Genomic DNA, 13633 nt, shown 5'->3' on the forward strand with positions numbered 1-13633 from the left:
AGCCAATCAAGGCAGGCTAATCAGGGTGCCTGGGTTTAAAAAGGAGGTCACTCCAGTCAGGCCAGAGGGAGACAGAGGAGAGGAAGTGTGTGTGAGGAGCTGGGAACAAGAAGCGCAAGGAGCTGAGAGTGAGAGGGTGTGCTGCTGGAGAACTGAGGAATACAAGTGGTATCAGACACCAAGAGGAAGGTCCTGTGGTGAGGATAAAGGTGGTGTTTGGAGGAGGCCATCGGGAAGTAACTCAGGGAGTTGTAGCTGTCATGCAGCTGTTACAGGAGGCACTATAGACAGCTGCAATCCACAGGGCCCTGGGCTGGAACCCAGAGTAGAGGGTGGGCCTGGGTTCCCCCCAAACCTCCCAATTCCTGATTAGACACAGGAGGAGTTGACCCAGACTGTGGGGAAGATCACTGAGGTGAGCAAATCTGCCAATAAGCGCAGGACCCACCAAGGTAGAGGAGGGACTTTGTCACAGCAGATGCGTCAAAACTGGATGCAGCTGTCTATACCAAAAAGGAATCCTTCATGAGGAGTCCAGTGTAAATATCAAGGAAGAAACTAAATGTCTTAAGCAATCCTTAAGCCAATTTCAAAGAATATTTCACTGTACAGTATTTAGCACTTGGATCACAAAACTCCATGAAAAAGAAGCTGTAGGAAGCCCATAAAACATTCCCTAAATACTTCCATAATCAAGCACATTTCTGGTGGATTATGTTTCTACAACAACAAAAAAGGTAGCATCTCAGACACAAGAATTGCTATGCTTGGCTGAGATTTTTCAGCTCTTGGTTTTTACTGGCACTACACCGGACAACAGGTACAAATTAATTCCAATAGAAAAAGCTCACAAGCGACACCGGGATTCCACCCATGTCACTGATGGTGCTGGAAACAAAATAGAAAGCAGCACCACTCCTACAAGCCGGAGAAGCAGAAAAGTTATATTATTTATACTGTTAAAGTCCATTCCATAGCTTGTAAACCACAGCTCACTCAAGTATGATGCAGAAGCCACCCTATGCAATGAATTTCCCCTCAATCAAGGAGACTAGAGAGATTTCCCTGATGTCAATTACAGATCATATTTTCCATTAAAAAAAAAAATCTGAAAACTTTATAATTGTGTGTCTGGGGAGAAGGAAAAAATGAAGAAACCTCTGGGTAATACCATATACATTTTTCTCACTCTTTAGAAAGTCTAGTTGAATGTCTGGCAGTTGCTAAACTCCAGTTCTATGTCACAATTATTTGTATTATAGTAGCACTCAGAGGCCTCAGCTGAGATTGGGGCCCCACTGTACAAATCCCTGTCCTGAGAAAGCTTAGAATCTAAGCAGACAAGACAGACAGAGGAAGTATTATGATCTCCTTTTACAGGTGGAGAGGCCATATACAGAAATCAATAGACTTCCCCAGTCACACATGGAATTTGTTGCAGAGCCAGGCATTGGGCCAAGCTCTCCTGAGTCCCAATCGACTGCCTTAACCACACTTAGCATTGGAAAGAGCAATGAAATTAAAGCATGTGCTAAATATGACATTTTTCAGTGAAGAATTGCCATGAGGAAATGAGACATGCAGAACCTCCATGTTAACTGAGGCACCCAAAGAACATGCAAAGGAAACTAGTTACTCTCTCCACCCAACCCATCTGATTACCTTATATTTCCTCAGTCACTAAGAACTTTCTTGGCCAGACATTCAAATCCACTTTTTGGATCTTAATATAAAACAGACATTTTATTAAACTACTTTCTCCGTCTGACCATGGAAGAAAAGGCCAAGTAAGCAGGCGACATTTTGGTAACTTAGTTCATGGAACAGCTTTGGAGTTCGTTAAAGCATCTGCATTGATTCCTTTTCTTTAAATAACAATCATGATTAAGAAGCTGTCAACCCACCCGAAGCTTACAAGGTTTCCCTTTTTATAATCAGCCATGCCAAAACCTACTTATCAAAGTGTTTGCAATCCCCAGTTTTGGCAAAACCCTGTAAAACCAGATTAAGTCAACACTGGTGATGCAGGAGCAAGAAAGGAGACTAGGGATTGAAACAAAATACTGAGATTCAATTCCAGTTTGAGCTTCAGTCAAAAAGGATCAGCCAATGCTGCAATTTTATATATCCAAAAGAGCTGAAAGCCTGTGGCATTCAAAACAGCACAGCTTTCACGTGATCTCTGGGGAATGAGGAACAGAAGAATTAATTCCACTGAGCCAAAAAAAATGGCACCCAGCCATTACATAAAAGCCCATTTTGTAAGGAAGGTTTTCAGTGATGGTGCATTTGGATCATTTTGGTTGAAGTGATACTGTCAGGTTCAAAATCATCCATATCTTCCATGACCCTAACATTGCAGATTATTTAGAGCCAAAAGGGTATATAAGTGACATTTACTTTTCATTTTGCTGCTTCTTTCTTACACTGTTCTGGGTTTCCATGAGGAAGACAAGCAGGTCACTTTCACAATCAGCTTCTCACATGCAATGATAGTAGGGCTGCAAAGGAATACGTTTAAATCCAAACCAGGAATACGTTTAAATCCAATCCAAACCAAAAAAAAAAAAAAAAGGTTATTTATGTCACTATTCAGGGCAACTGCACATGTATTCCCCATCTGAGAGATTCAGTAAGGGCACCAATTCTCAGGCTTCCAGTTCCCCAGCCATTACCTCTAATGGGTGGAGACATGTTTCTCTCCTTCCCGAGTTTTTTCCAGGCTGGACAGTTCCCTGCCTACACTGTGATATCCCCAGCAATAGCGATTGCCTCAGCAGGCCTGGTTTGCTTTCCTTCCTCTGAGGCTATAAACAAGATGATTACCTACAGTTAAGTTACCACACAGCTCTTTCTAAGCAAGCACATTTATTCTTAAGGTAAAAGCACAATACAGAAAACATTAAAAACAATGAAAAACCCTTAAACAGACTTGTCAATAAGCTTACCAGAGGTCACTCCAGCTCTCACAAGGACTGTGAGAGGTGAGGAGTCCTTCAAACACTACCAAGGTTCCCCCCCCGGTCACAAAAGTCCATAACAGATGTTAGCTCTGAACAAGCACCCTAATGAATCAGTGAGTGCCTGGGGTCTTTGATCCTAGGAATAGGCAATTCACATACAATGTGTTTCCTCTCTTTGCTTCAGAAGGATGAGTCCAGAGATGGGCATTTGCATTGCCCTCCACCCAAGTATTTCCTAGGAAACCCGCTTAACTAAAAATTCCTTCTGGTCTGGACTATTTTTTTTTTTTTTTTTTTTTAAACAAGAGTCCTTTGACCCTTGTAATACCACTTTGCAGGTTTACATTAGTCACATCTTCCCCTTAGAGAACATACATACAATCCCACAATAATACATAAACATTCACATTTTAATACCATGAGCTCCAAAGATAGATACTTAAAACTTAGAATTGGAGTAGAAACTTTCCGATGAAAATTTAAACTAAATTGTGAAAGATATGGTAATTTCCTGCAATATCCCGGACAAACTTTATTAAATTAAGTCTGTGTGTTTGTACTGCATCTAGCACAATGGGGTCCTGGCCCATGACGAGACCTCTTAAGTGCTACTGCAATACAAACAATTACAAGATTTAATATAAAATTATGATTTTTTTAAAAAATAAAACCCTTTTGGGTCTAAGCCATCTGACCCTTTAAGGCTCTATCAGTTATTTCATTACAGTCCCTGATTAAGATTACCTTAAATATAAATTTACACCATAGACCACAGTGGGAACACTGGGGAAGAGAAAATAATTTTAATGAATATATTTGCACATGATTAAATACAGGCAGGCTTATTACAGCTACCATCTCTCCGTGTGTCTGTACTTCAGCCGTCAGCATTCCTGGGCAGCTGTTATACACCTTCATGGCTTGAGGCACTGATCCCAGGCAGATGAGATCTGTTCACACAGCAGCACCAGCATCAGCTCTGCTGGAAGCTGTTCACCTGCAAAGCTGGCTGGCTGAATTTCACAATGGAGATGACTAGGATGGGGAAAGACAGAGCAATGAGAGAATAAACAGCAGCCCCCCCAAGGTGAAAAACCACTGAATATATCTAGCATCATACTTTTCCAAGATTGGGAACCTGCTGTGTCAGTAGAAAGGGAGAGCCCAAACCCTGATTCCTGACACAAGATTACCACAAGCAAGCACTCACCCCCTTCACAGCTGAGAACTTTGCAAGCCCGACCCTGAAATCCAGTTCTTGAGATTTAACTAATGGATCAGGATCTTCATTCACAAATCCAGCTGCTCTGATGGCCAAAGATCACTTCAATAGTTGGAAACCATCTTTTATAGCGGATTTTTAAAAAATAAAATAGAACAAATGCTGTATGAGTCTCCACCCTCCACTCCTGAGAGATGCATTTTAAACCTTCCAAACAGCTTTATCAAGTGAAGATAAACTCAAGTAGTTTGGAAGAGAGAGAGAGAGAAAGTAAATGAGGAGCACACAGAGACCCTGCACTACTTTGAAGGGGTGGGGGGAAGTGTGTGTGGAACAGAATGTGGGGGCTGGGGGAATTTACATGTAAAAGGAAGCTAATCCAGAGTGACATTTACAGCAGCAAGTTTATTCCTAATACTTAGCATTTCTAATTTATCCTCACAGCAGCCATATGTGGTATGAAGTTACTACCCCCATCTTACAGATACAGAAAACTGAAGCACAAAGAAAATAAGTGACTTGCCTTAGGTCACACAACAATAGAACTTGGATTTGAACCTAGAATTCCTGATTCCAAGTCCTCTAATCATTAGATTAAGTTGCATGTATTTATATTTCAAAAGCCTTGAAAATGGCCCTCAGAAGTGAGTTGTTAGGGGTTCCCCATGGACACCCAGGATCTATCCTTTTACTTTATAACAGCTACAGCATCCAATATTCTCCTCAAGATTAAACAGATCACAACAGGCTGTCAGGCCTGCATTTTCCTCCCCATTTCCCCTGCAGCCACGAGGGCTTTGTATTTTACCCCTTCACCCCTCTTTCCTCCTCCTCCCTGTATTTAGGTGCGCCTTTGGGAAGGCTAAAGCAATGAAGTAAGTTTTATGCTTTTCTCTGTGGGCCAACAGGTTTGTGGCCATTCTGATTCCCTCTGGTGAAGTGTTCCAGCAGGAGTGCCTCTGAAGCCCAGTCTCTTGCACTCGAGGCTGAAAGCTTTATCACTGCTGAGGAAGGACATCGTGATCACAGAGAGAGAGAGAAACCCTCCAAACTACCCAGGGAAGGCCTTGAGAATTAGGACAGAGTTTGAATTAGAGCTGGCATTCCACAAGGAGCCTGTACAGTAAGCAAAGCATAGGGGTCATGTGCTGGCTGGTATTTCAGGTGAGACTGGCTGTTCTGGACTAGGAAGACTTTGTCAGTGCTGGAGTGCTCAGATGTCCTTTGCGTAACAGTCGTCAATTAGGGGGGCCATGTCACAAAAGGCATGGAGCACCATGGCCCACTAAGCATTCAGCAGGACTGGGAGGAGAACTTTCATCTAGCCAGTCTCAGGTGAAGGAAACATTTTTTGCAGCTCTGCTCTATTTGAGCATCAACAAGAACCCAGACAGACACCTCCCTCCCCCGGCTATCAAGCATTTTAACAAGCCAGGGACTGGCTCCCACCATACAAGGTAATTCATCCAAAGCCCTTCTGTGCACATGGGTAAAAAGATGACACCATGCACTTTCTAAACACAGTACGCAAAGCACCGACATACCATGAGATCTAGGTTTGCCTGTCTCAAGGATGCACTGTTCCAAGTGGCTGAGAACTGGTTTAAGGGCCTGTCAAGAACCCATGCTGCAATTTCCTCCCCTGTCTCAGCTAATAAATCTCGTGGTATATCTGCTTTTCCTGAATCCAAACTTTATGAGGTGAATAAATTTTATGGAATGCTTGGCTGCCAAGGCAGCCAAGACCCGGAAACTTGATACTTGACCTCAGCAATGCACAGTGGGCTGATAGCCACTTTGCAAAGTGGCTAACAGCAGTTTCTACACTTTAGAAAGAGATCTCTCATGGGTCCATTTCCACCACCGCATCACTCGGATCTCCTATTGCTTGACTCTTAATTTTTTTTTCCCTTTTTTCTTTTTAAATTCAGTTGACCATCAGAACCCTTCCCCAGGGTGTTTCACAGACCAGAGTATGAGAAACAGTGACTTAGTGCCACCCTGTCATCCCATTGCTTTTCCACTTCCGCTTCTAACGGCCACGCTCCCTTGGTGTCTTGCTAACAGGCCTACAAAACTATAGTAATTTGAGCACAAATTCAGCAAGTCTCAGATGCTACCTTATACTTCAAAACAAACTACAGTGGAATTCCCTTAAAGCAGGGGCCACCCAAACATGTCCATGGTGTGGACCACCTTTCAACAGAGTGTCTTGTGGGTACCTCCCTGTCAATTCACAACATACCTGTGACTACTTTAGCAAGTAATTACATGAAAAAGCAGTATCAGTAAGAGTTTTTATATAATTTCTAGCCATCTATTAATCTAGTTTTGAAGCAAGAAACAAAGGGGAAGAGAGCCAGTATCATGGGATGAGACATGAGCTCTCCACAGATCACCAGCAAAAGCTCTACAGGCCAAAGTTTGGGAACCTGTGCCCTGAAGCTAGTTTATTAATCAAATGAAAATAAAAAGACTGATCGAGTTGCAAGAGCCATCACAGGGAGATCCATTTTCAAAGCCCAAATTGCAATGCCAATAATCCAGACATCTCCGCACGCAACGAGAAAGGCGTTTAATTGGGCTGCAATCCCAGTCCATGTCTCAGATTACATTAGGGATGTCTCCTCCCTGGGGAGATTCAACCTGACCATCGGCAAGGTGAGGTTCTTGCACGTACCTTGGAAATGAGTTCATCGTGATTGGCAAGATGAGCCCTGCAGTGAATGCAGCTATAGGTTCTGTGGCATGAAGGCAGATATGCCTGGAAAGTCTTGGACCTCGTCATCTTCACCATTGGAGCCACTGAATGTTGTGTAAACTCTGGGGTAGCCCAGGAGGCGCTCCCACAAGAAGGGTCGCACGGGAAACAGCGGAAGACACAGGTAAAGGCCGTGGTTTGGTAGGTGATGGGTGTGGGGCAGGCTCCACACACTGGTGATGGCTTCAGAGGAAGAGATTCTGGTAGAGGCAAAGGGTGGATTCACATGGACCTAAGTTTAGAAACAAAAGAATAAATAATATAGCTAATAGCTTCAAAGTCACACCAGACAAACAGACACTATCTGGGAAGGTGACTTCCAACAACGGTAGAGTTTAGATAATGGTCTATTGTTAGAGCATAAGGTCTATGAAGGAGTTCGAAGAAGGCTACAGTAAGAGGGACTCAGTTCTATTCCCGGTTCTATTCCTGGCCACTGACCTGCTGTTAGATCTTGGTCAACTCGCTTCTTTCATTTATTCCTATCTAAGGTACTTATCTGGCCCCTTTACCACAGTATCTGAGCAGCTCACAGTCTAATGTAGTAAAGAACAAAACTGTTAAGACATACAGATGAACGTAATTTGTTGGAGAAGACCCAACATGGTTTTTGTAGAGGGAAATCATGCCTCACCAATCTACTAGAATTCTTTGAGGGGGTCAACAAGGGGGACCCAGTGGATACAGTGTACTTAGATTTTCAGAAAGCCTTTGACAAGGTCCCTCACCAAAGGCTCTAAAGCAAAGTAAGAGGTCATAGGATAAGAGGGAAGGTCCTCTCATGGATTGGTAACTGGTTAAAAGATAGGAAACAAAGGGTAGGAATAAATGGTCAGTTTTCAGAATGGAGAGAGGTAAATAGTGGTGTCCCCCAGAAGTCTGTACTGGGACCAGTCCTATACAACATATTCATAAATGATCTGGAAAAAGAGGTAAACGGTGAGGTGGTAAAATTTGCCAATGATACAAAATTACTCAAGATAGTTAAGTCCCAGGCAGACTGCGAAGAGCTACAAAAGGATCTCTCAAAACAGAGTGACTGGGCAACAAAATGGCAGATGAAATTCAATGTTGATAAATGCAAAGTAATGCACATTGAAAAACATAATCCCAACTATACGTATAAAATGATGGGGTCTAAATTAACTATTACCACACAAGAAAGATATCTGGAGTCGTCGTGGATAGTTCTCTGAAAACATCTATTCAATGTGCAGTAACAGTGAAAAAAGCAAACAAACAATGTTGGGAATCATTAAGAAAGAGAGATAAGAATACTGCGTGCAGATGTGGTCTCCCCATCTTAAAAAAAATATATAAGTATGTGTATATATAGACAGATATAGGAATTAGAAAAGGGCAACAAAAATGATTAGGGGTATGGAACAGCTGCCATATGAGGAGAGATTAATAAGACTGGGACTTTTCAGCTTGGAAAAGATGACTAAGGGGGGATATGATCGAGGTATATTAAATCATGACTGTTGTGGAGCAAGTAAATAAGGAAGTGTTATTTACTCCTCATAATGCAAGAACTAGGGGTCACCAAATGAAATTGTTTTAAACCTGCTGCCTATGAAACAAAAGGAAGTATTTTAATCACACAATCCACATGGTGACTGTGCAACGCCTTGCCAGAGGATGTTGTAAAGGCCAAAACTACAACAGGGTTCAAAAAAAAAAAAGAACTAGATAAATTCATGGAGGATAGATCTATCAATAGCTATTAGCCAGGATTGACAGGGATGGTGTCCCTAGCCTCTGTTTGCCAGAAGCCACTTGATGATTACCTGTTCTGTTCATTCCCTCTGGGGCACCTGGCATCAACCACTGTCAGAAGACAGAATACTGGGCCAGATGGACCTTTCGTCTGACCCAGTATGGCCGTTCTTATGTGTTTATCCTCATAACACCCCTCTGGCACTATGCAAGTGCTATTATACATGTTTTATAGATGGGGCATTGACACTCCAAGAGAAGAATTGACCTCCCTAAGATCACACAGAAGCCTGTGGGAGAATGCGGAAGCAAAGTTTCCCAAGTCCCAGGCAAGTGCACTACCCACTAGGTCATCCTTCTCTTCCTACCCCAGTTTCCCCATGTGTAAATGGAGAATTAACAAAATATGCCCACCTTGTACATATTGTAAGTTCCAAAGAGGGACGCCACTACATAAGTGCAAGATATCATTTAGTGCTTTGCCCCCTAAACATCAAGTAGTGGCTACACCTAGGTGAAAGAGGAATTGTTAGGCATGTGACCAATCACAGTGAACATACTTTTTACTATCCAGTATATTTAATGTAACCAGTTCAGAGCACAAGATCTTTCAGCAACTCCTACATCAGTATGTTATACAATATATAAAAATGGTTTCTTTGTAGCTTTAGATGGGGTGGAAAGAAGGGAGCAGCTCTCTCCATCCCCCCCACCCAAAAAAAAAAACCAATAAAAAAAAAAAGTGACGTGTTCAAGAAATTGAGGACTCTGACTGCTCCTCCCAATAGGATTTTTCCTTTTCATAAAATGTGTGATTTTCTTGTTGTTCTCCTGAATTTGCACTGTGTGGGTCAGACAATAAGCTGATTTATAATGGAAATTCCTGAGTGAACCCAACAAAGCTGCACAAGAGATGGTCTCCACGCTGGCAGTAGTAACTTGCCTGAAGCACAGCTGATTATCTTCCAGGTCAGCTTGGTGATTTAGGCTTGATTTATTTAAAATGTCTCAGTATTGCAGTATATTAAGCCAGTTTGGTAGTGCTCAGATGGATGTGCTGTACTACATCAATCACCAAAAACATGGCAGGGTTGGAGGGATAGAGTGGCTGGATCTGGACTAATCTAGAAAGTTGCATCTTTCTCTCACACTTGCAAAAAGGCTGAATAGTCTGAACAGCATGTAGAGAAATCATGAAGCTATTCAGAAAGCAGAGGTAGAGCTTCAATAGGAATGATATAAAACAGAGAGGGGCATCCAGCTTGGGAGGTCTCTTATGCTCCCTATAGCTCTGCTACTGCCTATGATAAGTTAAAGCAGATCAATGCAATGGGGCAATTCCCTTAGAGGGGAAACGAAGAAGCCAGTTAAACGTTTACAACGCACAAAGCCAAACACCATAACCACTGATTGCTAGAGAGCCCTCCCTGGACCCACATTCAGGACAATGGGTAAAATCTGCAAAAGTGCCTACATGATTTAGACATCTATTTTCAAAGTACTTAAGCTTCTAAGTAACTGCTGAAAACAGGCGTTAAGTACCTAAATCACTTCGGCTCTTCTGAAAAGTGTATCCAACACATCTTCCCTGCCATTGCCAACATCTAAAAGCAAAGCATTTTACTTGCAACCCTTACAGTAAATAAATACCACATGCATCTAATAACTAGGTAAGGAAAGTTCTAAGAAGCTCACCAATGTATGCTAAATGCAATACAAGGCAGGGCCAAAGAATGATGATTTAATAGGGCTGGGGAGTGCCCAGAGGTAGATATTGATAAGAAATCAGTTACAAAACTAATCAGAAATGTGGTCTCTTTGGATAGTGTTGTCACCTCTTGTGCTCCCTGAAGCAATTTTTGTCTTCCCTGCCGGGCCCCGCACACAGAGCTGCCCTGAGTGCGTGCGTGACAGGATTCTTATTCACTCTGCAAATTGCTGATGAGGCAGATCTATCATCATCATCATCATACTACTCAGCAAAAATAGACTAATCAGATTAGTCCTTTCACATTAAAAATAAAGGGAACCTGGTGAGAACTGTTCTAACACAGACACACAGCTTTGAAATCCTATAAGAGTGATCCAGCTCCCACTGAAATCAATGGGAGTCTTTCGCTTGGCTTCACTGGGAGTGGGATCAAGTGATAGTAAGAGTCCTGCAAATCCACAGATATCCGCATCATATCTGCAGGGCATGTCTGCAGATTGCAGATGGATGTGGATCCAAATTTTATATCTGCACACGGCTCTAGCAATGGTGGCTCTGCAAATTACCTACTTTCTCAGGGCATGGCTACACTTGCAAGTTGCAGCGCTGGTGAAGGGGTTACAGCGCTGCAACTTAGCAGGTGTCTACACTTAAAAGCTCAGCCAGCGCTGCAACTCCCTGTTTGCAGCACTGGCTGTACACCTGGGTCTGCTTCCGGTGTAGCGAGACCAGCGCTGGTGATGCAGCGCTGGTCATCAGGTATCAGGTGTGGACACTCACCAGCGCTGTATTGGCCTCACAGGGTATTAGGAGGTATCCCGCATACCTTTTTAGCCTCTCTGGTCATTGCTTCGCACTCCACTGCCCTGGGCTCAGAGCCTGGAGAAGGAAGCAGGAGGGTGTAGAGGAACCGAGAGGGGGTTACTGAGGTGTTTTGTTGACTCCAGGAGTCATGCAACCAGGAAGAAGCTAGCCAGTCGCAGCCGCTGGGACTGGTAGTGAGGAACCAGCAGAGGAGCCTGTTCCTGGTAAGAAGCTTTTATTATAGGATGCAAATGTTTTGGGAGCAGGGGAGATATGGCATGCCTGCAAGATGCCTAGATGTGGATAGCCATTGATTTCCCTGTAGCTGCTCTTTGCTTTCCACAAGTCACAGAAACCCCATGGCTTCCAGAGTGAATAACCCCCACTCCACCCCTGTCCCAGGTGAGCTGCATATGCAAGATGGTCTGAGAGTAGCTGCAGTGGCAGATGTGGGTGTAGGGTTCAGTTTTATTTCCCTGTAGTGCTCTTTGCTCTCCACAAGTCAGCAGAAACCCCATGGCTTCCAGAGTGAAGCAACCCTCACCCCCCCTTCCCAGGTGGCCACGTGCAGCCCCCCTTCCCCTGTGAGCCACGATGGTGGGGAAACTCGCCATCTCTATCTGCAGACTGCGGTTCTCTCTGTGCTATGCTCAGAATGTGTAAATGATGCTACAAAAACTCTTGAAACAACACAATGCAGGCTCTGTATTATCAGTATCTTTTTTTTTTTTTTAAAGTGACCTTGAATACTGCTCCATCAGCGCAGACTCTGAAAGACTGCAAAGCTTAAAAAAAAACCAAGGAAAGATGGTCAAAGCAGTTATGAATCTGTATTCCCACAGAAATAAAAAGTTGCAAGACGGAGGGATAGGAAAACCATGAAAAGGAGAAGGCTGCCAAGAGAAAGGAATTGACTACCAAGAGAAGCACAGATCGGCAGGATGACTTAAAAAAAGTGGAAAAAAGCCTCATTTTTCATGTATTTTTACTTTCCATAACTATATGATTATATACATTGCATCATATATGCTGTGTGATTGGTTATTAATGACTGCTGTTTCAACATGTGTGGGTCCCGCCACTCCCTGGGGGTGTGCACATGTGTTGGGTTCCAGCTGCCCCATGCAGGGTTAATGCCTGGAAACTGTCAGGGCAGCAGTGGACATGGGGCTGCTGAAGGCGAGGGCAGGAGCTGACTGGAAGGTAGGGTCTGTTGCAGGCAGGGTAAAAAGGATGTGGGCCTGGTTGGAGACAAGGGTGTGGGGCGGGCTGGCTTCAGGGCAGGGCCGCAGGGGGGTGCAAGCAGGGTTTGCAGGGCTGGCGACAGAGGAGTGGTGGACTGGCTAGCTTCAGGCAGTGGGGTGCAGCAGGGTTGACTGGAGACAGAGGCCAGGGGGTGCGGGCTGGTTAGAGTGTGCAGAGCTGGTGCGGGCAGCAGTGTGGGGGAGCTGGCTGGCTTTGGGCAGAGGGCTGCAGGGGTGTGTGGCAGGGTTTGGCTGAGACAGGACAGGGTGTTTGCAGAGGTGGCCTGTGGGTATGGGGTGCAGGAGATGGCTGCAGCAGGGGGGCCGGAACGGTTGTGGGCAGGTCATGGTGCAGCAGAGGCAGCTGGAACCCCAGCCCTTTAAGAGCCCCAAACCTCCCTTCTAACTCGGGGACCTTTAAATAGCCGCAGAGCGTTTTGGGAATCAAGAGGGAGCGGGGCTCTGGCGGCTATTTGAAGGACGGCGTGGCAAGAGGCAGCCTGGAGCCCCAGGACTTTTAAATACCCCCCTCACTGCCACAGAGCTGGGGGGGGGGAGGCTTTAAAGGGCCCCAGAGCTCCAGCTGGGAGAGCGGGGCTTGCCAACGCCTCCCGCCAGGGCTCCGGCTGGAGCGGCAGAGCCCCGCGCTCCGGCCGGAGCCCCACCGAGCGCGGGTGAGCACAGCCGGACCTCGCGCTCCTGGCTGGAGCTCCGGCCGGGAAGCGCGGCGAAGCCCCGCGAGCTCGCTCTCCTAGCCAGAGCGCGCGAGCCCCAGCTGGAGCGCAGCGAGCCGCGCAACTCCGCTCTCCCTGGGAGCCCCGGCAGAGAGCGGCAAGCTCCGCGACTCCGCTCTCTGGCCGGACCGCCGCAAACCCAGCCATCCGGCTGAGCTCTAGCTGGGAGAGCGGGGCCATGCCGCGCTCCCACTCGGCGCTTCGCTAAAAGGAGCGGGACCATGGAGCAGACCACAGCGGGGATGTGGCGTAGTTTAAAAAAAAAAAAATTAAAAAGTTGCCCTCTGCAGGGGTCGTTGGAACAGGAAGCGGAATGACCTGCACCCTTCCGTCCCCTTCCCACAGTGCCAAAATGGGACGAGGTGCTCTGTGGGATAGCTGCCCACAATGCACCACTCACAACAGCGCTGCAACTGGTGCAAGTGTGGACACACTGCAGCGCTGGCCGTACACAGCTGTAACTACCAGCGCTGCA

At 45.3% G+C, this 13633-nt stretch overlaps 1 protein-coding gene across 22 annotated transcripts in view; it reads right to left on the reverse strand.

The window, feature by feature from the left end:
* Positions 1-13633, reverse strand: part of YPEL2 (yippee like 2) — a 184902-nt gene that overhangs the window by 150038 nt on the left and 21231 nt on the right. For 14 of the 22 annotated variants that reach the window (XR_012657343.1, XR_012657341.1, XR_004374307.2 and 11 more), the window contains one exon: positions 6866-7178. Coding sequence is in view for 12 of the 22 variants with exons in the window: in XM_075074044.1 (XP_074930145.1) it covers positions 6866-6982 (117 nt within the window). In the remaining 10 variants the exon portion in view is untranslated. Of the gene's footprint in view, positions 1-3818; positions 3999-6865; positions 7179-10207; positions 10270-13633 lie in introns of those variants that run through there. The other 8 variants (XM_075074042.1, XM_075074040.1, XM_075074038.1 and 5 more) reach the window with 2 other exon arrangements.

The sequence above is a fragment of the Chelonoidis abingdonii genome, chromosome 20, assembly GCF_003597395.2.
Source record: "Chelonoidis abingdonii isolate Lonesome George chromosome 20, CheloAbing_2.0, whole genome shotgun sequence".
Lineage (NCBI taxonomy): Eukaryota > Metazoa > Chordata > Testudines > Testudinidae > Chelonoidis > Chelonoidis abingdonii.